General features: G+C 39.1%; 1 protein-coding gene across 1 annotated transcript in view; it reads left to right on the top strand.

Moving 5' to 3' along the window:
* The first annotated feature begins 11,355 nt into the window (after positions 1 to 11,355).
* LOC137274348 (rho guanine nucleotide exchange factor 17-like) overlaps positions 11,356 to 26,696 on the top strand; it is an 89,825-nt gene continuing 74,484 nt past the window's right edge. Inside the window, exons 1-2 of the mRNA XM_067807498.1 lie at positions 11,356 to 11,411; positions 18,712 to 21,056. Of these exons, the coding sequence (XP_067663599.1) occupies positions 19,038 to 21,056 (2,019 nt within the window). The 5' untranslated portion in view covers positions 11,356 to 11,411; positions 18,712 to 19,037. The remainder of the gene's footprint in view (positions 11,412 to 18,711; positions 21,057 to 26,696) is intronic.

Raw genomic sequence — 26,696 nt, 5'->3', positions numbered from 1 at the left:
TGCGTAGATGTTGATATACGATATGCATTCTGTTGGTAATGAGTTCTTGTGTTTACACCTAGACATGTGTCCCGTAGAACCTCCTCTGTAAGTAGATCGAGTTACTTATTTTTATATTTTCATATCACCGTGTCCCTGTCGTGTAGATACTCATGATGTCAATCACTGGTTTCGTTGGGCCAGATTTGGTTATTTGCAAACCACCGTCGTATATCTGGAAGTTGGCTGAATGCTGCTCTAAACATCAAATGATGAAATGGCACGTATATGTTATATGGTTCGAATAATCTATAGCTGGAGTGCGGCGAAAAACTAAACTTACTCACTCACTAACTGATAGTTACGTTTTGTTTTTAACCCGGCGTACAAGATGTTTCATAAAAGTATATGTGTTGTACGCGTTAGTCGTATAGTATGTTCCATCCATATATACTGCCATTATGTATAGGGACACATACCCAGCGGGTCTTCATGGTTGCGCTGACATCTTGTGAACCCTCAGACGTGGTATATTATGTTCGCATATCATGCACAATGACAAGACCATTCATCATTTTCGATAATACCGATTTGTATCCATTAAATTCACTTTCTAGGGACTGCAGTGCTTTAAACAACCCATCGCCATCGATCAACGCATGTCCATCGGTGCAGCAACTGGTTGAAGACTGGTCTTTTGGGAGTCTGATTTTCTCGGCGGTCGGGCGAAAATTCAATCCTTATGTCCGACAGTCTACCTTTTGTGACTAAATTAGATCACATTCTGAGTAGTTACCACATAGGGTCGGTATTAACAGGAAGGAAACGGTTTGCAATCGCATCTATGAGGTAGTCGATATATATCCCAATAGCCAATATAAGGTCGGTACTTAGTCTGGACTAGTCTGTTAGCCTTAGTCTGGACCACACAAGCCAATATCGGTAAACTGAATAACTGACCACGCCGTCAGAGATCAATGACATGACAACGTCACCATAATACGACAAGCTAGATTTAAGTTTAAAAATATTTTCATTTCTATGATTCGGGAGATGTTCCTGTAAGTAAGGAACCTGTCTCTACAGATACGTGAAGTATACACTTATACACTGAACATAGAGATGGCTGATAGTGAGATGGAGCGATGTCTATTTAGAGATGATAAAGTTAGATTAAAAATGAACTCTATTAAAAACGGTAAGTAGGCCTTATTCATTTCATCTGTAGCATCCTGTAGTCAGACCCTATACAGTTCATGTAGTCTGTACTCAACCCCTAACTCTATAATTTGAGTATCATCTAAGTGACACCTATCCTCTTGCGTACCATGTACAAAATCAACGACGCCCTCCTCTTCCCGAATTCCCGAATTTTTTAAACAAAAGTTTGTAACAGTCAAACAAAAGTTTGTCGCCAGATCAACGTGGGTAACCCCCCCCCCCTCCTCCCCCCCAACTTTCACACTCACACACACACACGCACACACACACACGCACACGCACACGCACGTACTCGCTCTCTGTCTCTCTCTCACACACGCACGCACACACACGCGCACGCACACCTCGATATCATCATCACGCCAAGCTGGAATTTCAACGCTTGGGGTCAGTATAATGAGAGAAGGACAATCGTGTTTATACCGGTTCATGTTATGTCAGTAAGTTAGCTTATTGATAAGCGTAGACCGTCAAGATCTGCTGTGAGACGTGGACTACAGAAACCACTGAACCCAATCCTTGTATGGATTCCCTGTGTGGTTTCTTCTCAAAGATTACATAATGGATTGCCTTGATCCGAATGAACAGACTCGTCTCAACCTAAAGGTGTTTGTAGAGGAGTAATCTAAGTAGACCATAGTGAAAGTTTTTCAGACAGGTCAGATGCTCGTAATGTATGTCGACTCAGAAATCATCTCATCAGTCTCTGTAATCCCTCGATGTTTCTCCACAAACCAATAAGCATTGCTAACCTAACCACCTGTCGGTCGCAAGGTCAACCGAGGTCACGATGGACACTGGGACATGGAGGACTACTGGTCATAGTCCTAATCTCGGGATTAAACGATGAGCTCCAGACGGTGAAGTGGCCGCGGGTATCGAACTAACGGCGATAAGACAGATTCGTTACAGGTCCTCTAGAGGAATGTTATCATGTGTTTGTAGTTGGGGGGAAATATCACTTGTGAACAACATTCGGATGGATACCCTATGTAAATAATGTTTAAGTAGTTAGTCTCTTAGGTGGCAAACATGTGACTTATGTTTTACATTCTTGTAATATCTTTAGATGATTAACAATTGAAATTTCTCACCCAGATCTGCTTGCCAATACAAATATTGATGAACAGGATAAGCAGTTGCGTGAGGATTCTTGATAGAAGTAGTCCTTAGCAAACAATTCTTGTGACCAAGGTGACGAACGGGTGATCCTGGTTAACTAACGCTGGGTCTATGATCTTAAACTGTCTAGTCAAGAATATTTAGATCAAAGACCATCTGTTGTATAACAGGTAACAACCATCGTCAAAGAGCTGGAGTATTGGAGAGCGAGGCGCTCAGAGGCCCAAATCAAAAAACGTTTTTAGAATTTACAGTTTACTCACATAGTGTAATCCAAAACATTACCAATGAAGAGCCGAGTTAGGATTGGTTTTCAGTAATCCACGCTTGTAGGTAGAGGCGCCTAACGGGATCAGGTGGTCAGACTCGCTGACTTGGTTGACGCATGTCATCAGTTCCCAATTGCGCAGATCGATGTTCATGCCGTTCTAGTCTCAATAATTTAGAGACAGCCGCCATAGCGGGAATATTTCTAAGTGTGGCGTTACAAAACAATAACGTAGGCTACATTTTTCTACAAAAGCGCTGCGTGTGTATTCAACGTATATACATGCATCAATGTACACGTGTCGATAGGAGGCATATCAACCCGGCTATTACTATCAATTCATCGGGTTTAATGATGCTGTCACTATCATCGTATAATGCGCCAGTGTTGCCTTTAAGCGTAATGGACGTATCCAGGACAAATAAAAAATACGATCAATCGGGATATAACGTACTCTGGATACAACTAAATCATATTACCAGCATTTAGGATGTTGCGGATTACCATCACCGTATCCAAATGGGATTACCACTAGTTCCAGTTAATTTCTTTCATTAATATGGAAACGAACCTTGTCTTTCCCCTCTGCCATTTTGCATTATCACATGTATCCGAATTTGTCAGTTGTGATTATAAGCTTCACCTTTGAACCTACTTTGAAGTAGTTGGACCATAATAGTCCAAATGCAAAATAGTATCTTGGCTGTTTAAATTATACAAGCATTATCAATAAGGCCCATTTTGTCCAGTCACTGTTTACCCAATCTAGATTCGATAACTCATTAAAATTCAAGTTAGACTTCCATTTTTGATGTACAGTCAAACCTGCCAACATCGGCACGTGTCTAGTACGGCACACTGTCACAAACCGCATGGACGTTTGGTCCCGACAGTTTACGACGATATTATGTTTTAACATTCATCATCTGTTTATTCCGTATTCCGGCACGACCTCCGGTCCCAAGCAGCAATATTGACTGTAATTAACACTGTCTAAACTAGAATGTGTACCAACAGTTTAAATCCGAGTTTGTCGATTTTAATGATACTTTTAACCTTTGAACTATTTACTAGTGAGATCATAACGGTGGCAAATAAAGGCATTTTAAAAATAATAACCTAAAGATGGTATACAAGTAATAACAATAACACCCTTTTTATGCCCAGTTGTTGCCCAATCTAATAACGGTACTTTCAAAATAAAATACTAAACTTGGTATCATGTTTAAAAGTATTAACAATAACACCCATTGTTTGTCTAATCAATCTGTATTCAATATAATACGACTCACCGACATTCAAGTTAGATGAAGTCGTCCAGTCCGTGATAATTTTCTGTTGAACATTGTAATAATACGCTGTTTAAACGGCGTATACGGTGATCACCTTCAGACCTGATCAATGTTTGTCATGTGCGTTTCAGCCTTGAGTATTAGACCTGTCTAGCTAATTAAATACGTGCGTTGTTGTTGTAGCCAGAGCATACTCACTCAGTTGAAAATCTATTTCTCAAACATGTCTCAATATTTAGTTTAAAACGTGAGGCGACAAGTCGTAACACGTACGATACGTATTTTTGTTGTTTTGTTTAGCTAATGTTATCAGCGAAAACTGTTACGACGTGCCCTTGCGGGGATATTGCAAAAATCTAAACCTTAAGTCGGGAATCAAGTTTGTTAAAGACAAAATCTGAAAATGAAAAAAATCTTGTTATTTACGATAACATATATCTGTGCGTATAACGGCGTAATGCCACACTGCCGTTGGTGTTGGTTAGGTCTGGGATTACAGGACTAGACGTAATCCGTTCTTATCTGATGCCATTAGTTCAGGAGCTGAGATTTGAGTCATAAGTCATACCTGGAAGTTACTCAGTGACCTGGACGATACTGTTAGGTGAGGGGGCTTGGCGTCCCGAATAGAGTCACATGGCGTCCTGATGAGAGTCACTTGACGTCCTAAAGTGTCACATGGCGTCCTGACGAAACGTTGGCGTTAGTCGTCTCTTGAGAGAAGCATAGTCGCCTTTTGTGGCAAGCAGTGGGTTGCTGAAGACCTATTTTACCCCGGATCTTCACGGGTCCAGTACAGTCATACATTTGCAATCTCAAATACCTACCTGGGGTATGTTGATGAATATAAAGACCTGGGTATCACATGTAGTAAGAAATGTACCTTCCCAACAGCAAGATCATTATATGAGATAGCCCTTAAAGCTATGACAGTTAAAACAGTTTTGGGTTTTTTTTTTTAAATGTTCATATAATATTTTAAAGAAAACTACTTCATGTAAAGAAAAGTACTCCTTATTACATGCTATATGCTGAGACTGGAAGGAAGCCAATTTGTATTGATATTCATGCAAAAATTGGTAAGCTCTTGGAATAAAATTGACTTGAGGCAAATCCTTAAAGTTATATAATAATTATATAATACATGGTATGTATAGGTTAATCACCCACACAACGTACTTATTTAGTGCAATTTCGTGTTTGTTGTTGTTGTTTGTTTGTGTGGGTTTTTTTTTTTTTTTGTGTGTGTGTGTGGGGGGGGGGGGTCTGTTTTGTTTTGTTTTTTCTTTTTCTTTTTTGTAGTTGCCATAGGCCAGTTAATCAGTTATGTTAATGAAACACTTCCAAGAACAATGACATAAGTTTCCCTAGTTTAACATTTCTTAATCAATACCTCTTATAGACCACCAGATGATGGTAAGTGGATCTCATGTAGACATTATAATTTAGTTCAAACGTGATAATGTAGAACTGATACGGAATAAGGTAAAGAACATACAGTGTGTTGTTACTATACTCTGTAGTGACCCTGGGACAGTTCATTGACTGAATAGGGCTGAACAGCATGGCTCAGCTAATTAGTGTGCTCATTGAGTCTGTCTTTTGGGAAGTCTGCCCTATGGATTTTCGCTTTTTGGGAGTGAACCTGTTCGATTCTCCTCGTGGGTTAAGTGTGTGAAACACATATCATCGTGTCCCCTTCTTGATATTGCTTGAATATTACTAAAAGCTGTGTAAAACCATACTCACTCACTCACGGTACAGGAAACTCGTGATTTTAACGTTTCGTCGAATTTAAAATTGTCTCTTCTAACAGACTGAACTGCATAATTTCAAAACTAAACTGGACACAGGCCAAGTAAACTTTCAAAATCCACTTGACCGAATATTAATTTCACTTGACCACAATAAACAATTTGGTTTCTTTAATAATTCTTAATTGGTAATTGGATTTTCATTTCATCATCAAAATACATCAAAACAATGGTATTTTTCAACACCTGTACCTATATCTGTCAATCTTAGATTCGATACCAGCAGGATAGAATATCTTTAATGCTAATAGCAAATCAATACATCTTTTACAGTTTTACACGACCGAGAGGGTTTATCACAAACACAGATTTCAACGAGGTGGGTAATTTGGACGAAACACAACATCGTGACCTGTAGATAAAGCACGCCTTAGCCAAGTACTATCCAATAACTTCAGTTTTACTATTGATCGTGTTTCATGTCGTGTTTTGAGCTTCATTTATCAATGGAACTGATTGTTTGACGCGCTGTTAACAAAATGCTCCATTGCCAAATATGGGTAAACATGCGCAAACATCTCAAATGCAGGTCACGTGGGGTGTAAGGACGAGACAGCAGACTGTCAGAAACCATCCCTTTAACCAAGATAATGTCTAGGGAAACCTTTGTATCTTATCTTCCACCTGTGTAAATCACGATCAGGTCACAGACAACACGGCTTATATTGTAGAACTGCAAATATAATATGGCAACAGAAAACTTCGTATTTCTTGTAAAACTGCCTTTGTCTTAAATTTATACCTGTAATTTATCGCAATGACACACACACTCACACACACACACACACACACACACACGCGCGCGCGCGCGCGCATGAGTGTGGCTTTAAATAACCAACTAAAACATGCATTGCCTACATGTTCCTTCTATGTGGATATCCTGTTCTTTAGATTACCATCAAGGACTCATTCCAAACGTGGCATATTCCCAAAAGTCTCAGCAACTAGTTTCTTGCTGCTACTATTATAACTGGAAATTTTGACTGCTATGTCCAGTCCGCGAGAGCGGTTGGCTAGCCTAGTGGTTAAAGCTTCTGCTCGTCACGCCGAAAACCCGGGTTCGACTCACCACATGAGTACACCGCGTGAAGCCTATTTCTGGTGTGTCCTGCTGTGATACTGCTGGAATATTGCTAAAAGCGGCGTTAAACCAAACTCACTCACTCGCCGCAGTTCTGACGGCATATGGATCTGATGGGACATTCTCAGCAACTAGTTTCTTGCTGCTACTATTATAACTGGAACTTTTGACTGCTATGTCCAGTCCGCGAGAGCGGTTGGCTAGCCTAGTGGTTAAAGCTTCTGCTCGTCACGCCGAAAACCCGGGTTCGACTCACCACATGAGTACACCGCGTGAAGCCTATTTCTGGTGTGTCCTGCTGTGATACTGCTGGAATATTGCTAAAAGCGGCGTTAAACCAAACTCACTCACTCGCCGCAGTTCTGACGGCATATGGATCTGATGGGACATTCGTGTGGGGTGGGTTTGATGGGGTCGGGTGGAAGCCTTTATCTAATTTTGGAGTAAACCTTTCTGAATAATATACATTGTAAATTGCAATTACATGAGTGGTAAATACGAACACTGAAAAAACAGACGTTGTGAAAATTTCACAAATACTGGTATTCTACCTGTAATAATCATTTACACCTGTAATTCATCACATTGGTAAATCGTACTTCACAATAACATCCAAATGCTTCGTAATCCCAGGAATGGTTCCCCATGGACTCTTCCCTCCAGTGATGGGCTCGCCTGGGAGATAGCGGCCACTATTTCCGAGGCAAGAGGCAACAGTGGCACGCTAATCCAGGCTACGCATATGCTTATTGCCGTGGCGGAAGTCTACACCAAAAATAGAAACACCTAACCATGTAAAAGTAAACTAGAGATTTAAATTGTTATTTCGAAGGATTCCCTATTTCAGATTAACTTCCTAAGTTAGAGTTCTCTCTCGATACCAGTAGCTATTCCCTATGGCTGCGGGTCCGCAGATAAACATTTGCAAACTTTCCTCCTTCAGCGCCCCTTACCGTAGTTCCTGTAAAAGCGTGCGATACAGGATTGGATAAAGGCAGCATAAGTGATGCACGTCACTTCGTTCCGACTGCCGAAAGCCCCTGCTGTGATATTTACAGATGTTAACATTTGCTTAACTCGTAATACTTGAGCCTTTTATTCTACTTGTGGTCTGCAGTAAAAATCCATTAGGGACCACCTTAGAGTGAGTGAGTGAGTGAGTGAGTGAGTGAGTGAGTGAGTGAGTGAGTGAGTGAGTGAGTGAGTGAGTGAGTGAGTGAGTGAGTTAGGTTTTACGACACTTTTAGCAATAATCCAGCAATATCAGAAATGGGCTTCACACATTGTACCCATGTGGGCAATCGAACCCGGGCAGTCGAACCCGGGCAATCGAACCCGGGCAGTCGAACCCGGGCAATCGAACCCGAACGCTTTACTCACTAGATTACCCACCCACCACACCTTACCTGACGGCCGTATTTAATCTGGTGGGTGACACATGTATATTGTTTTACCTCGAAATGTGTGAGAGTGTATAATTATCGAAATATTGGTACAACAATAAAGCTTACGTCGTTACTGATAATAGCTTTAAAATTAAGTTTTAAAGGTAACATGGGCTTAACAAGGACAATCAATTCTTGCATGCCGTAAAACATGGTGAAATCCGAGAAATGAAAAATTTTGACGTCCCGAGCAAACAAATCGCATTACCTTCGGTGCAGCTGTGTTTCATGTAAACATGGTTTTGTCAGTTAACGCCTCACGTTCAACGCCAGCGTGACTGCTTCGACGATGTTGTCACGTACAGCGTTATCAACCTCACCATCGGTGACGTTACACTGACGTGAACAATACAACTTATGATAACTCTGTAGTGACAACACTAGGACGTCGATGACGACAACGATAACAGCAACGTTGTAATATAATGAGGCCTAGCTGATGCTATCTGGCAGTTGCCAGTGCATAAGGATCTGTCTCAAGGTATAAAGTTCTATATAAGGCTCTGTCTCACAGAGGCATTGTAACATGTGAGTGAGTGAGTATGGTTTTTCACCGCTTTTAGCAATATATCAGCACTATCACGGCGTGGGACTCCAGAACTGGACTTTACACACTGTGCCCATGTGGGAATCAAAATGTATAAGATATTCACATATTGAATAACATTTGAGTTTGGTTTAGTGAGTGAGTCGCTTTTAACAATGCTTCAGCAATATCGCGGTGGGGGGCACCAGAATTTATACACCACAGAATCCATGTGGGGAATCGAACCCGGGTTTCGACGTGACGAGTGAACGCTCTAACAACGGAGTCGTATTTGAGGGGCATATGTTAGTCAGTTCTGTGATGTTGGTCACTTCTATCTCTGTTGAAACGTACAAGGTAAATGGTGCTGATAAACCATGCAATCTGAGCAAATCAAGATCGACACAGCAGGTGGGGCCTCATCTAAAGGGAGGCAACTCAGCACAGAAATAATGAAATACACAAAACAGTTTTTGAAAGAACACCAAGGCAAGATATATAAATTAGGTACTGTTCATTCAAGAATTTAGGGTCAGGAAGTGGGTTGAGCGAACTGAGGTGGGCGGAGCGTTGTTGAGCTCCGTGAGTGAGTTATTGAGTGAGTGGAGTTCTACTTTGTTGACGTCCAGGTTACGATCCCCACTAATGTTTGTCGTAGGAGACCGCTAAATGGATCACGCGCTCCCTCCCGGTCACTTGTCACTCTCTGCTTACCAGGAACAACAACAACAATAATATCCGAAATCCGGGTTCACTGGGTATAAATCTCAGCTTTGGTATGCTGATATTGCCAAAACCATACCCGTTCTTCTCGTTAATACCGTAACATTGCGTTTCTCTATGTTAACATTATGTTTGTTCAATCCCAATCACTATACGTCCTGGTAAAGTGTCCCGGCTTCATGCGTGCTTAGGCCCACCGACGTACGTACTGGTAAAAACCCACCAACATACGACACCGACATGGAATATTTTTGTGTATTCTGTATTATAACGCAAGCGTGAGTCATTATGACATTCACATAGAAAGAAAACATGATCTTCGAGCTCAGTGAGACCATTACTGCAGCAACTACAAATACTATTTTGAAAATCTACCTTTTCCTTACGTATCATCATAACTTTCAAACGGTGCAAATTTATTCTTAACTTACAAAAAGCACGTCTTAAACATTTATCTTCTAAAAATGTAATAGATCATTCAACGTAAAGTAAAGATTTCACATTTGAGTAATGCTCTACCTATTTTGATGACGACAGTTTAGAAAACCAGTTTTGTGCACTAACACCTTGTAATCTTTCAATAAACTGGTGCCTACAAATTCTAGCATCGCCAACACTGATAATTCCATATGTATGAAAAACTATGAAAACATAATACATTTTTTTATACATGTTACCCAGTTCCGTTTACCTTCTTCGTATAATCTTTTAAGCAAAAAGTAACATAGTGCAGGGTGTCTAGACCTATCCATACGTAAACATTGCATCCAATATTTCACAGCTCGTTTCCGGCTTTGAACAAACATATAATGCCGACCAGTTGCACCTGAGATAGCAATATCTGAGGCATATTTACCAACATCTAAAAAATATTTAAAGTATGAAGTATGAACATTTTTCAATACAAGAATGATATTGTAACCCCCAAATTTCGGAGCCATATAAAAGACTCGGGGCAATTTTGTTGTCAAAAAGTTTAGAAAGAGTACTAAAAAATATGATTTCTATTGAATAGATTATACTCAGGAATACAAGCTTTCGTTGCTTGTGCAGCTAGACTTTGACAGGCTTTCGTCCAAATAAGCCTATTCAAGACCCACCGACATATGCCCTAGTAAAGACCATCGACAGACGTCATACGTCCTGGTAAAGACTCACTAGTACGTCCAAGTGACATGGTGAATACTCACAAATACACCCTGGTAAAGACTCACCAAATACGCCATAGTGAATACTCGCCAATACGTTCTACAGGTTGAGGCCCGCTGACACCCGCTCTGGTAAAGACCCTACTGCCAACACTCACGGAAAAGTACAGACCCATTTACCGATATACGTTTTTATCACAACTAACCAATATAAGCTCTGGTGAAGACCAGCCAGCACGCGCTCTGGTGAATACCTACCAATATACGGTCTGACCAATACCAACCAATACAGGCTCAGACCAAGGCTGCTTCTAATTGATAAGATCTCTGTTATCTCCCAACGCACCCCATATTAGGATCGCATTAAATCCTTGCTGTAAGTTACATTATGATTATATATCGACTCTTTTTATTTACGAAAGTCACGAGATCATGTGTACAAGTTAAAAACAGGTGCGCGTCAGCCATGAAACACGAGCGTACAGCATAGATGTCAATATCATAATCAACCGCTCTCGGCAATTCACCCTTTCAATGCAATTTTAAATTAAGATACAGTTACAACCTCTTCGCATTTTAATACATATTTAGTGTCACCCACGCATACACATGACTGAATTAACAAACGACAGAGCGTGTACTCGAGTGGTACCGAATCGCCTCCCAAATAAGATACACTACGGTAACAACACCTCCCCCCTCCCCACCCCCCCATCAGATTTGGGCTTGAAAGCAGTCGACATTTGGAACAGACGGATCCAAAATGGCGGACATACATCTTGCTAAATAGAGGTAAGGGTTTTAGCTGATCGCCAGCGAGCTTTATGCTTATGTGACCAGCGAGCGTTTGTGTTGTACCTGTTGGGTGGTACCAGATCAATATATTGACATATTGTCTTGTGTATATGCACGAAACAAAGAGATAATCTCGGTCGAAAATGACTGCCAACCCGAGAATGGCTGACGTGAGAACGGTGTGAGAAGACTTTCCTTGACGGGTAAGAAAGTTGTCGGTTCTAAGATTGTATCCCGTTATTACACACAAAGTGCATTATAACCGTACTGAGCTGATAGGAAAGATTTTGTTGTGTTTGTTTAACTGTAAGCGCCGGAGACTACCCCGGGGATTTTGTAAACAAACTTTTGGAAGGGCTCGCTTATCGCTATGTTAGGTTGAGAACCAAGCTTGGCATCAAGCAGAAGATATTTCTAATGAGAGGCAGAATTTCGCATCTCCAAAGGGTCATATCTTGCAGTATGTTGTAGTCTAGAGGGTTCGTTTATTAAATGCACTTTAAATGTGTTGCCGATGTTGTGGATAGATCGATGGGGGACACTCCTGTCAAAGTTTACGGTTGAAAAGCTACGTTCACCAAGTATCAGATCTGTGTTTGCAGTGTATATCGGGTTCACTTTGTGCAATAACGAGGATATCGCTTAAAATTCTGTCAAGTTTGCTTCTAGAAAGGTAATAAATTGCTTATGCAACACAGAAACAATTTGAAGTACTACATTTAAAAAAGTTGACAATCCTTGAACAGTTGTTGAAGGCAACAATTTCCTAAACTGTTGTATATGTTTTACTGTCTTACATATTTATTATGTGTAACTGTATATTTGTTATATTTATATATCTGTAATATTATGCGTGCAGTATGTTCATTACATTCATTACAGATGATATTTAATCTTTGTAGCCATACTAATTTTCAGTCGGACACTGGGTACTGTTATGAAAATATGAATACATGACACACCTTTATGGACAACAACCTCTTTTTATTTTTATACACCATTTCAGAGCTAAAATGTTCTCCCATACCAGATGGATTCTGTTTTGTGTATTCAGATTTTTTAAACTTCTAAATGCCTTTCAAGAGCTTCATGTTAAGGAAATAATGTTTATGTAATTAGGAGTGATATATGTATAGTCTTAGTACCTGATCACAGGTGACAGTATTTATGGCATGAAACTTTTTAACACTTATCTCTCCCAGTCAGCTATGAAAGGCTTTATGGAGCAATATTTTATCAGGAAATGTTTTGTACCCACTCATGTGATAAGTATATTGTCATTTCATATGACAGTTAGTATCTATTAATGTCAGGAGTATTAAAGAATGAATAAATATTCCATTTACTAATAAGGCTCTGTATTAGTGAATATGCATATTTTAAAATTGTTGTAGCCTTTGTTGGGACAAGAACTGTTATTTTATCTTGAATTCGTATCTCACTGTTTGATGCTTGAAGTAATTTGACAAGGATGTTTCATTGACGTATGTGAAGGAAATGTTTCCAAAAGTAATATTCAGTTATTTTTTGCTTCAGGGTAGTAATGAGGATATGCAGAAATACCTGACTATTTAAGCTATGAGACAAACTTCAGTTTCCTTCATTTGAAGTATTTTATTGCCATGATTTTGTTGTATTGGAAAAAAAACTGAAAGAGAATACTGAATGTACGCTGAAGTTGTAATGACGGAACACTTAAATGCTGTTTTGTTTGTGACATTTATATTGCACTAGTGTATTTTAAGTCTGTTGGTAAGGTGCCTTGTGTGACAAGAATAGATACATGTTGTAATGTGTAAGAAGTAGAATACACTCAGTATAGGCATCAGTGTATATCATATCTTATGGTGCCTTGTATGATGAGAATAGATACATGTTGTAATGTCTAAGCAGTAGAATACACTCAATATAGGCAACAGTGTAATATCATATCTAATGGTGCCTTGTCTGACGAGAGAATAGGTACATGTTTGTAATGTGTATGCAATGGAATACACTCAATATAAGCAACAGTGTATATACATTATTATATCTAAGGTGCCTTGTATGACATGAGAATAGGTACATGTTTGTAGTGTGTGTGGAATACACTCAGTATAGGCAACAGTGTATATACATTGTAATATCTTGAGGTGCCTTGAATGACATTAGAACAGATAAATGTTAGTACTGTGTAAGCAGAATGCAATACATTCAAGATGGGTACCAGTGTATTCTATGTCTTTTGTTGAGGTGCTTTGTATGACTTGAAAATAGTTACATGGTAGCTAAGTGTAAGCAGGAATACACTCAATACAGACACCAGTTTATTTTAGTCTATCATAAGGTGCCTTGTTTGACACAACCTCAGTGGTATTGCTGTCGTTAGTCTAAAAAAGTCGGTAAAGAAGTTCTAATCACCTTAGAATTACAACTTCTTTGTACAATTGCACCAAGAATGATAGCATTAATATTAACATTGGAGTATACACATTGTAGATGGTTCTCTACTGTCTAAGACTGGGCTGACATATGGAGTACTATAATTGACTTGGCCAATTGTACAATGGCACCGGAATGACAACATCATTATTAGCATCAGAATATGCACAGAATCTAGTACTCTAAGGTCTAGGATTTGACTGACAAGGAGGCTATATGGTCTGCTGTCAGTGACCTAGGTAATTATGTGTAATAATACCCCGATGCCAGGGATCTTTGCACATGTTATCAAATGCAGTATTCCCTCTCCCGGACTTGATTATTTACCGGATGCCACAATCCTGCAGCGGTATTGCTGACATCAGTGCAAGACAACATTTTCTCACCTGTATTAGATCAACGTCTTGTTTGGTGTACTTGTCTCCATTACTTAACTGTAGAATGAAATGGTGCTGTCAGTTCCTTCAAACAATCTGTTCTGAAAGATAGGTACATCTTACAGTTGATGCATGTCCTATGCATCTTGTCAGAGTTTTGTGAGCAATTATTGCTGAAATATTGATTGCTGTAGCATCAACCATGTTAAATGGAACCAGATAATCCTGTAAGGAAGAAATGTGCTTAGTATATTTGTAAAGAGCTTTTATGTTGTTAGTTGCTTTTCGAGACCAACAAAAAGGACCTAAACTTAAAATGATTCATGACAGCCTTTCATATTTCTATTTTTTCCAATTATTTTTCATTTAGGTTTATGTGAAATGGAAAAAGACATGTTATCACTACTTTTTGTAGGAAATGGTCTGTTCCAACTGTAATTATCTTTATTTGAACAAAATATGTAATCAATTATTTTTCAGTAATGCTGTGCAATTATTCTTCTTTTGTAGATATTGATTATTGGCAGTATTAATCTGAAAGTTGAAAGTTACTTATTTTGTCTTGAGTTTAAGACATTGTTTTCTAAACAAAGTAATCTATCAATAATAATTTATAGGATTTTTTGTTTTGTTCTGTTTGTTGTTTAATGCTTTATTCAATGTTTTCAACATGTATCATTACACATGTGACATGGTGGCCTTATGGTTACAGTGTTCTATCTGCACGGGTTCAGGTCTCCAGGCCTGATATTGATGGAATATTGATTAATCAAGCATTTTTCAAGAAACAGAATCTAAGAATCCATGCATTGATGAAAGGAAAATAGAGAGAATTAGGACAGGTTTACAAAACCGGCATTCATGTATGCAGGAAAATAGAATAGAAAATGTTGTGACAGATTTACAGAATAGATGTTCAAATTATCCAGAAAAGTTTACGAAGCAGATGTTCATGTATCCTGAAAGGTTTACGAAGCAGATGTTCATGTATCTAAAACATAAAAGTAGAACCACCAGATTTACAAGTAGACATGCATGCATGCTGTTGCAGAAGTGTAATAATCTTGAACGTTGCATTATGCCAGCACATCTCTCCTCTCTGTCAGGTATCTGGGGACCTACAGCAGAATTGCTTTATTCATGACCTAAACAGGTTTTTGTCAGATTATTGTGATGAAGAAATGAATAGTAAAATCTTCATTTCTTAACATCTTGTGTTAGAGCCCCTTTTCTACTGCCCTGTAGAAACCTGCGTATCATGTCATTAACTGCCTCCTTACAAAGTTGAATTCACGATCCACTAAAATAGATTTCAAGTGTAGCTTTCCACCTACAGCAGATTGATAATAAAACTGTAAATAAACAGCTCCTAACAGGCAGCAGGCATATTACTTGAGTTATTTCATTCATGTAAAGCCATTTCCTGTGGAAACTCCCACCCCAGTTGCGTGAGTCCTTCGTTAAATCGCAGATATCAGATTGTACTCGAAAGGCCTCATCTTGTAGGATGGACTCTCTTTGGCACTTTGTACCTGGGCCACAACCAGTACATACAACTAATACAAGTTGACTGAGGTCATCTTGTACTGGTTCATTCAGATCTGTCAACACCTGGTGCAGGCACATACAGATGTTTCAACACTGGGTAAATTTTCATACAGATCTGGCAACACTTGGTACAGGTACGTACAGATCTGTCAACACCATGTACAAGTACAAAGAGACCTGTCTGACAAGTCTTGATATAAGGTCATGCAGATCTACCTGACCACACTTTGTACAGATGCATACAAAGCTGACAACACTTGGTATAGACATACAAACAGATCTGTCTCACAAATCTTGGTACCGATACGTACAGATCTGTCTGACAAATCTTGGTACCGATATGTACAGACCTGTCTGACACCACTTGATACAGATACATACAGATATGACACCACTTGATACAGATACATACAGATCTGACACCACTTGATACAGATACATACAGATCTGACACCACTTGATACAGATACATACAGATCTGACACCACTTGATACAGATACATACGGATCTGACACCACTTGATACAGATACATACAGATCTGACACCACTTGATACAGATACATACGGATCTGTCTGACACCACTTGATACAGGTGATACAGATACATACAGATCTGTTCGAGAACAGCTGGTACAGTTACATACATGTTTGACTGAGAGCTTTTGTAGGCTCTGCATGGATCTGTCTGACCAGTGACCTTGAATCCTTATCAGTGAAAAACAGTTGATAAGGCTGACTGAAGACTTTGTATGTTCAGTTTTGAAGTTCCATGTGCTATATCTCAGTCTCATCCTATCTGTGATGTTGTGTGAGCTGGCGTCTATGCAACCTTGCGTAATATTCACCTTAACATGAACAAATCCTTTATTTTTGAATACAGGTGAGTTAACATGTTCAGTGGATTGTTTAGAGCTTTGTTGCACACATAATTTAAATCCCATTTTAAACATGGCAGCCATGAAAGCCATATTGAAAATGTCTTTTTGATCCATTACCAAGATTTTTCAGACATTTAGGCACACATGAAATGCGGAATGTGTCCTGAGGAATGCCTTTGATGCATTTACTTTCACTGGTGAGACCAGTGATGTTAACAACACATTGTGTGATGTGACAGGAAAAGAAGTAGCCTAGTGGTAAAAGTGTTTGCTCATCATGCTTAAGGCCTGGGTTTGATTCCCCACATGGATACAATGTGTCAAGCCTATTTCTGATGTCCCCGCCCTGATTTTGCTGGAACAATGCTGAAAGTGGTGTAGAACCATAAACCCACCCACTTACTCACTTACTCACTCACTCACTCACTCACTCACTCACTCACTCACTCACTCACTCACTCACTCACTCACTCACTCACTCACTCACTCACTCACTCAAACATGTTTGCCCTTATTGTCTTCAATTTTTCTTTTGTCACTTGATCAAATGATCTCTTTGTCTATGAGTATGACATTCCTTCATTCAGTTAATGGTGTATTAATTTTGTCACATTACTCGTGAAGTTGTTTGTTGATAACAAATATAAAGTCGTTTTTATCCATATACTGGTTGATGAAAGTTGATGTCGAAGGATACCAAACTCTTCAATATTACTGTTGTTTACCTTTTATCTGTCATGACATCTTTCCATCCCCCAATCTCAATCACTTTCGCTTAAATTGTTGAAGATCCAGGTAAGAATTGGTCTTCAGCTGGTTGAGACATTCTGGTAGATTTTAGGACGCTTAACGATTGTTCTACATTTTTTTGGATATACAGTCTTCATGTTTCCTTATCATGTTAAGGAGTGTCCACACATCTTTAAAGATAAGATAGCCGACATATGTTTGAAAATGTGATGAAAATAGGCCATGGCAATTATTTGTTTTCTGTACCAGAGTTATCTGCCCTTGAAAGATAACCCAAGTGAAAAATAAACAGTGATGTTTGTCCAGACACTTGAACATTAAGTTCATATTGTATCTTTGTTAGCTCACATTGTCAGTGATGGAATAACTTGTACCTAGGCGCTGTATTTAAGCTTTGAACTAAGACTAAGTTTCTTCAGACTTGTCTTTAAATGTATGAGAAAAATGTCATTTCAAGATATTTCTTGCTAATTGCAAACCAATTATTGTGGGAGTGTGTCACACCTTAATGACCCTGGCCCTCTCATGTAGTATGACAGGTGACAGTTTTAACTTTCAACCATTTCAACTTTGTTGTTGAAAGATAAGTTTTAACATTAATGGGCAAAATATGGCTACCTTCCCTGTTCTGGTTGAAATTGAGGAACAACCATTTCATTTTCATCAGATTGGACATGGAGATTGAGATCAGAATATTTAGACGACCTGTTATTTATGTGTGGTTTTTATTATATGAATATTTCTGAAACGTTTTCTTTTAATACTTCATTAAAGTATTGTCATGTTAATTATTTCTTACAATATGAGGTATCAGTATGTGATTTATGAAGCATTTGAACAAACTTCCCTCAGCCAAGACACAGTCGGAAGAATTTGGTTGGGTTTTTTTTAGATCTTTTTTTTCACTTCCTTATTTTAAGTAATGTTTTGAAACTTATTATTTGACAAAAGTCTTTATATCTTACTGGTACTGTAACAATCCAAGTCATGCCTGCGAGTATTTGTTTCTACTAGAACAACATGCCTTGGCAATTTCTTTGTTTTGGAACTGTTGCAGACATGTAGCATGATTTCGACCTATAATAAGATGTAAGTCCCTGATTATATTTGAGGATAAGGTGAAAGGAAATTTTAAAGTACAAATCTCTGACAAACAGTCTGTCATGATTGTCTGTCTCTGATATAAAGGTCTGCATTTTGTACTTTTATTCATCAAGACATTTAACTTGATTTTATAGGTAATTAAATTACTTGATTATTTATTACCGTATTTATTATTATTATTATGTGATTGTTAATTTGCAGTTTCTTTTTGTTTCAGATCATGAGAGAGAAGAATGGTTTCAAGTGTTGGCAACTTGAGGAATGTTCCTGCTAAGATGACAACCAAGTCAGAACTGTGGTGGAAACATTTCTATCCGTTCCTGTGGAATACTATACCAAAATGTGAAAGAACACAGTTTGCTTAAGTTTGTTTCTGATAATCTATTGGATCCTGTCCCTCTCAAACCAGTTTTCTGATCCCTTTCTTTGGTCAAAATTCTGATTTTTCGTTTTGTTGATCTCTCTACCATGGTATCTGTATTCCTTGGTTGTAGACACAATATTTTCTTGCGGCCTTCCCATGACTTATAAAATCGACATACGATGGACGAAAAAATTGAGGAGGAACAGCCTAAATTATCTATACCAAAGTCAAGTTCTTTTTCACCTAAAATCACGCGACCAAAACTGCCATCGTTTACCGGCAGCCGGTCCACAAGCCCAAGGTCAAAGACTGACCCGGGGAGAGGTGATATTAAGTCAATAATGGAAGATATCATGAACCTCAACAAAGTCGATTTCCCGAAAACCTATGGTCGAATGCATGGATTGAGGTCTCATGCATCCCCAGGAAAGTCCCAGTCAACAAACACATCACCTTCTGCGTCACCTGTCGTGGGCTCTCCCACAGTGGATGAGCCACGATCTGCCTTTTCAAGGAACCGAAGTCGCAGTTTGAAACAGCTTACAGACAAACTCAAAAGTGGTGGAAAGTATAGCACAGAACACAGAAGTGCTAACATTCCAGAGACACCTGATGTACTCCCAGACAGAGCGAAACCAACAAGTCCCATGGAGTCAGAAGTCGATGCTTGTAGCTCCAAAGCTGATGTTTGTAATCAGACTGAATCAGACACAGCACAAGAAGGACCTCAGGAGGAATACCCAACAGATATGGCTTCAGATCCTACTGAGAGACAGGTTTTGGAGTCTGCTGCCATGGTGCAGTCTCAGGATTCTGTTGACCTTGAGATGGAGGCTCTGACAGGAGAGAGCAGCACTGATGGGCCTGATGTGCTGGTGAGAGAAGATCTAGCTGAGAGTGCAGGCAGTGCAGATAGCCCAGACCTTATTGGTCTACGTGAAAGAACACCAGAAAGTGACGATCAACGAGGAGATGATATCAAGACGAGTCGATCTTTTGTTCGACTGAATATTGAAAAACCTGGAGATGATGAAGGTGTTGGTGAGGGGGAAGGTTCCAGCCCTCAAGTTAGTACTTTCACTTATCATCCTATTGGTCGTAACTCCCCTTTCCTGAAGTTAGCTGCGACTGCTCCATGTCCTAAAAGACGGACTGGAATCACAACTTTGGCTACATTAGGTCGAGTCCAGCAAATATATGGAAGAGAGGAAGCAGGAAGAAGTGATGACCAGCCTAACAAACGATCCCAGCGACGTGAACCTAACCAGAGCAGTGCTGGTCAGAAAGTGTCTCCTGTTCGTTTTATCACACATCCCCCTCATAGGAAAGCTACATTCCGGGAAGAAGGTTCCGTGGATAGTAATGGTTTTGGAGCTTTAAAGTCCTCCTCAGGAGAGAGTGAGGATGACCAGAAACACAGTCAGCTGTCTCTAGCTGACAGTCAGCTCTGTGCCAGCGAGGCAGGGGATGATCCCACCTACCAAGATGTTATGGAAAGTGTAGTAGGAGAAAGTAACGATCCTGGTGATCGGAAAAATGGTAAATCTCTAAAACAGAAATCCAAAAGTGACCCTAGTGGCAGTAAGACTAGGGAGATGTCTGACTTTCCCCAAGTCATGGACTCAAACCAGTCTCAAAGTGCTCCTATCTTGTCCAAGGAGGATCGAGAAGGAAGTCTTGATGACGACTTCCGGATATCTGAGGAAGAGACAAAACCGAAGTCTCGCTCAGAGAACATTCTCTCCTCAGGAAGCAACATTGAGGAGAGTATAGTAGAGCAGTCGTCGGATGAGGACGAGGAAACAACTGATGATGCAAACAATTTACTTAGCCCTGACTCCCGCAAACATGCGACAGTGTTCTCTTCAGCTCCCTCCACTCCTCATCGCCACTCTCCTGTTCCTTCTCTGGAGTGTACAGAGCATCTCCTCAGTGTACCTGCCCCAAAGAAACCCATTCTACGAAGTGCAAGCTCAGCCAGTGTGTTACAAAGGAAAGGCCATGGTTCCAAGGATAAGGACAAAGATAAGGATGTGATACGGAAGTACAGTATAACAACAGATGAGAAGCCAGCCTCCTTGGTTCCTGACTTTGCACCTATAGGAGATAACAGTGGATTAGCTATAAGTATGCCCTCAGTGTGGAAGGATAGGCTTCCCAGCTCAGAGTCCCCAGACCGAGAACCTTCATTCATAAAGGTAAGGTCCCCACAACGTTCTTTTGTGACAAGATTTGGGTAAAGTGTATTACTACCTCAAAATATTTTTTTTTTAAAATAGATATGGCTCCAATTCTTTGGGTATAATTTTTTTAAAATCATGAATAAAATTCACATGTGATTGTTTTGATATGCCTGCCCATAAAGGTATTTTTTTGATAAATTCAATGACGAATTTGACTGTCATTTTACCTGGATCTTTTTTTGTGTGTATTAATGTACTGAGTTCAGCATGTTCAGAAATATTCCAGCTGTGTGACAGTAGTCTGTACTTATTCAAGACTGAACGAAACAAACCAGTGATTGATGTCATGAGCCATAATTTACGATGACATACAGTCAACCAGGAACGAGGAATGCATTATGTCACCTTGTACGACAAGCATAGGTGAAGCTTGTGGTTAACTATAAATAGAGAGGCACATGCTTGACACTGTCCCATATGTCCACCCTTAAGGCACCCAAATCAAATTCTTCATTTTTACAACCACTAAACAAAAATGTAGGACCAATCAGGTCATTGCTTGTTTGATCAGGAGTTGATTATGACAAGCACAGGCTGCTTAAGATCGGTTCTAACCCGCATCTTCACTAGTATGCTAGTGTGAAATGAGTAATGTAATGCTGAAACACCTGCTGTCACATTCAATAAAGTTGACTTCATGTTATTCCATTGTTTAGTTAGAATTGGCAAAAGTTCGTTCAGACATAATCTGTAATGAAATATATTCTGATAATGAGTGAGTGAGTTGAGTTTTACACCGCACTCAGCAATATTCCAGCTATATGGTGGCAGTCTGTAATTAATTGTTCTGATGATGACTAAGCAGTAGGAAGAAATACGATGTATATCATGATATATTAAGAGAATGCAAGATTGTATTATATAATCCCAGTCCTCATGAAATATTTCAGACACTTAATGTAATCGTACTGTTCTTTTATGCTGACATGGTTAACATAAGAAGGAACAGCTGAATGATTTTTTTATTTCTTTTGCCAGTGATTCATGCAAGGGTGTTTAACGGTGTGATAAACATTCATATAACATGCATGTTACCACTATGGGTAGCTTAGCAGTTAAAGCTTTCGCTCATCACACTGATGACCCAAGTTTGATTCCCCACATGGGTACAATGTGTGATTCCCATTTCAGGAGTCACTGCCATGATATTGCTGGAGTATCATTGAAGGTGACATAAAACCGTACAGGGAAGGGTGGTCATCCAATTGTATGGTGCAAATCAATGCTCATGATATCAGTTACTGGTCCACATTCAATTATTTACATACTGTTATCACATAGCTGAAATATTGGTGTGTGTGGCTGCATATTTTCCTTTGTCACTTTGTGGATATCTTGATCTTTAAGGTAGCCATCAAAACCTCATTCCAAATATGGCATATTCCCAACATGACCCCAACACAACTGTGTCAGTAACTAGTTTTACAGTACACATATGTCTGGAAATGTTGACACTGATGTCCAGTTCATGGAGGAACTCTTAAAGGTCACATGCAATGTTAAACACAACTTTGCAAATTCTGATACCTTTCGGTATGCACTTACTGAAACAAATCGTCCAAAATGCCAATTCAACCTATAAACATGATAATGTTGAAAAAAAAGGCGATGAAGAAAAGCCCGCGAAATCAGAGTTCAAACGATTCTCTAATTTTCTCCCAGCGTTTGGGAAAAAGTGGTTTCAATGCATGCTCAGTGAATAGGTTCATGGAGCTTGAAACGGTATGCCTGCCCGGAGTATGAGGTTATGAGCAGTAGTCTAATCTTGCTTGTGTACATAAACGAGTAAATTATCTACTTGCATAAAGAAAAAACATGTTGATTGTGATGAACAGACTCTGTCATAGGGAAAACTCAATGTCTGTTTTATTGACTCCTATATGTCTGCCTGCCTGTCTGCTAATGACAATATGCAATGCACAACTTCTGTCACAGACCATGTGCAGTGTGAAATTAACACCTATCAGGCTTATAAGACATAAACAAAGATCTGGCTATGCATATCAGCAAGTGAACCAGTGGCCAATGAAAAGGCTTTGTAACACTTGAGCGCACACCCACCCACCCTAACTGGGTTTGGTATCGCGGCTGCTTCATTTCAAAGGTGATACACCCAAGGACAAATATTGCACTTTTGATTTGCAGTTACACGCTTATAATTTTCTTTATTTGTTTTTTATTCAGTGTCATGAATAAGTGATAACTGTGTTTTAATTATGTGTGATTTTTTATTGCATGTGACCTTTAAGTGCCACTTTTGATCTTCCAACCTTTGAGTATCAATTGCTTGTTACTTTATGATGTGAAGACTTGTCACAGTTCATGCACCCTTTTTTCAGACTGTGTAAGTACTGATTTGGTGTGACAACTAATGCCTGCATGATGTGTACTGATTTTTTATCCCTCTTGTCTAAAGGCAACGGTGGTTATGTCACATGGCCTGTTGAGCTTAAGCTCAATATCAGAGATATTTCTTATGTTATCCACAGTATGGGGAACCTTGGTCCACAGGCTGAGCTTATGAGATCACATAACCTTTTGACATATCAGTGTCTTTGGTAGTTGGACAACTTTCATAATGTATTTAGGAGATTAATGCTGAAATTGTAGTATCATTTCCTAAAGGACATAGCTCAGTTTTAAGTGGATATTCTTTTTATGGCCAAGTTTTGTTCATTCTTTATAGCTTAACTGATTTGATTGTGATGGAAATGTAGTTCAATAGAAATGGAAAATTTCCTTTTCTTAAGGTGTGCTTTTGTGCAAAGTACTGTTGCCATGGGAATAGATGCTGTGTGACCAGGTGTTACATGTTTGCTACTGGCATAGAAAATCCTAGTTTGAATCATAGCACAGTCACCATGGATGGAGCCATTCCTTTTGGCCCCCATGATTTTTGTGGAATATTGTTGAAAGTCATGCACACATAATTCACTCACTCATTACCCAAAGAAATGCATTTAGAACTCGAAGTACAACTTGAGTAAACAGGAGGCTTGGATTCAAATATTTGTTAATAATATGCTCTTCCACATGTGCAGTGGAACCTTGTATCCATGGTAACGATGGATAAATGTATTTTCATTAGATGTTTTATTGGGAAAGGTATGTTTTTTGTACTTTAGAAAGGAGTTTCATGATCTTGAAGCATCATATTTCTGAAAGATCTTTTATATTGGCATTGAACATGCTGCTGTTACCGTAATTATATCAATAACATCATCAGTATCTGCTTGGAAAAAGAACTATACCTGAAATAGATGCTATTAGACAATTAGTTCCTTTTGATGTTCATGGATTTGCTATATTTGTAGTGAGAGCTTTTAGACAGACACTGATGGTATTCACTCTTGTCATATCTGTGTAACGGGTAGGCGATTCTTCCATCTCATGGCTAATGGTATTTAATTACCAGCTTGTTTACCAGTCCATTTTTGAAGTTTCATCATGGCAAAGTAATGCAGTGATTTCTTCCTTGATCCAGCAACTATCCACAGGAATTCACTGGGTTACTGCGTATTTATAGACAGGAGCAATTTTCTGAGGTATTAGTCACTATGGAGGGAGTTTCCAGAAGGGATAGTGATGGAGAAGACTTGTCGCTGCGTTGCCAAGGGGTGCTATTTGTGTCAGGTTGGGCACCATGATGACTTGTCCAGTAGTGTCGATGACTTGTCCAGCAGTTTTGGAGTACTTGTTGTAGAGATATCCACATGGATAGATTGATATTATTTTTAGTCATAGTATCAGTCATAAGACAATCATCCATACCGGAATTGATAGGCCTTCTTGTCACAGATACTGTTGTAAAACTTGTATTGATATAACTGTTTGTCAATGGGAAAATGAAAGGTTTAGATAGACGATTGCCTTCCTGGTCCACTGTGACTCACATACTTTGGTATTGTTGATGAAAGCTGTTGTGTGTTCTTAAAAGTACTACCGATACATATTTACTAGCAGGTGTAGATGTCAGCTGTGACATACAAAAAATATTTATAGAACATGTGAATAAAAGCAACTTTGACATACATTACAAGCTATGTTTATAGAATGTGCAGACAGCAGGAGCTGTGACATACAAAACATTTACGAGCATGTGTAAACATCAACTTTGACATACAAAATAGTGGTACAAGAATGCATAGACAATGACTGACATACGTAGCATGTATCAGAATGCACACGATTTTAACATACACAAAGTTTATGTACATAGAATGCATAGACAACGATTTTTACATACACAACATATGTACCACAATGTGTAGATGATGACTTTGACATACAAAACATTTACCAGGATGGGCAGACAGCACCCATCTTTGAGATACAAAACATATTCACTGGGACCTAAAACATATTCACAAGGACACTCACAACATTTACTTAAAATCACAATTACATGCAGACAGCTTATTATCTAGAACTCAAGAACAACATCCACAACATGTAGAAAACACATCCACTTCTATGTTGTATATAATACAAGAGTACAACTATCTAGACATACTGAAAACTGAAGCACATAGCTGCTAATCGGAGTCTGCTTGTATCCAAAATACACTGCAGGATATTTTTTAGCATGGTGCCAGATTGTTTGTTGCCCAGCTTTAAGTGAATGACGTCTCTGTCTTTATCGCTAAATAATAGAGAATCTGTGGTATTCACCTTATTTTGTTTTGAATCTGCTCAGGTTGACTATACAAATATAATTACAAGAATTTCTTATATACACCATGTATGAGATAAGTCATACATCACCAAGCGTGTAAACAGTGTCCCTAACAACTGATTATCTCTTTAAGAAGCAACAGCAGCATCTGGTGGAGAGACAGATAACTGTATAAATACTGATGTCAATGAACTCATAACTAATGCTGTGCCATAACAAAACCTGCAAAAAAACAAGCTAGAACAAATCAGAGTTGTCTGTTAGCTCAGGGAGGTGAAGCCTAGGGCTATCAAAAACATGGAATGTTTCTTGTCTTCCACATGGAACAGCAACATTGTTGAGAATTTTGCCGAAACTTATACAGTGTTGCATGTGTGCAACTCCCAATGTAGCCCCTGTCATTGTTACACAAGTAAATTATCTATAGATGCAGTACCTATATTTATGCTGCTCACAAAAAGTTAAGGATACCATCATGTTATAATGTAGTTAATCTGTATTGCAAGGGTCAGTTGGTCCTCAAGCCAGAGATCCCGGCACGACTTCAGACATGAGTGCAAAGTGTGAAGCACATTTCTGGTGTACCCTGCTATGATATTGCTGGAATATTTGTAAAGGCGTTGTGGAACTTTTTACCCATCTTCCTCTATATAGAACTTGACTGTATTTTGAAATGTTTAATGTCCTCAGATATTTTCTCTAGATGTTATGGGTGTATGATGACTTTATAGCTCTTGAGTGAAGAACTGAACAGTCCTGAGTAAATTTTGTCTGGATGTTTATGTTTGTGACCCACGTTTGCTTGTGTAATTATTACTGTAAGGTAATACCTAACTACCTTCAAACACACATGATGTTTTGAAGTTCACATTACAGAGTACCACCAGATTTGTGAAATGTGTACTTGAAGACTTTCTACA

The sequence above is a fragment of the Haliotis asinina genome, chromosome 2, assembly GCF_037392515.1.
Source record: "Haliotis asinina isolate JCU_RB_2024 chromosome 2, JCU_Hal_asi_v2, whole genome shotgun sequence".
NCBI lineage: Eukaryota > Metazoa > Mollusca > Gastropoda > Lepetellida > Haliotidae > Haliotis > Haliotis asinina.
This window is presented reverse-complemented; position numbering and strand designations above follow the sequence as displayed.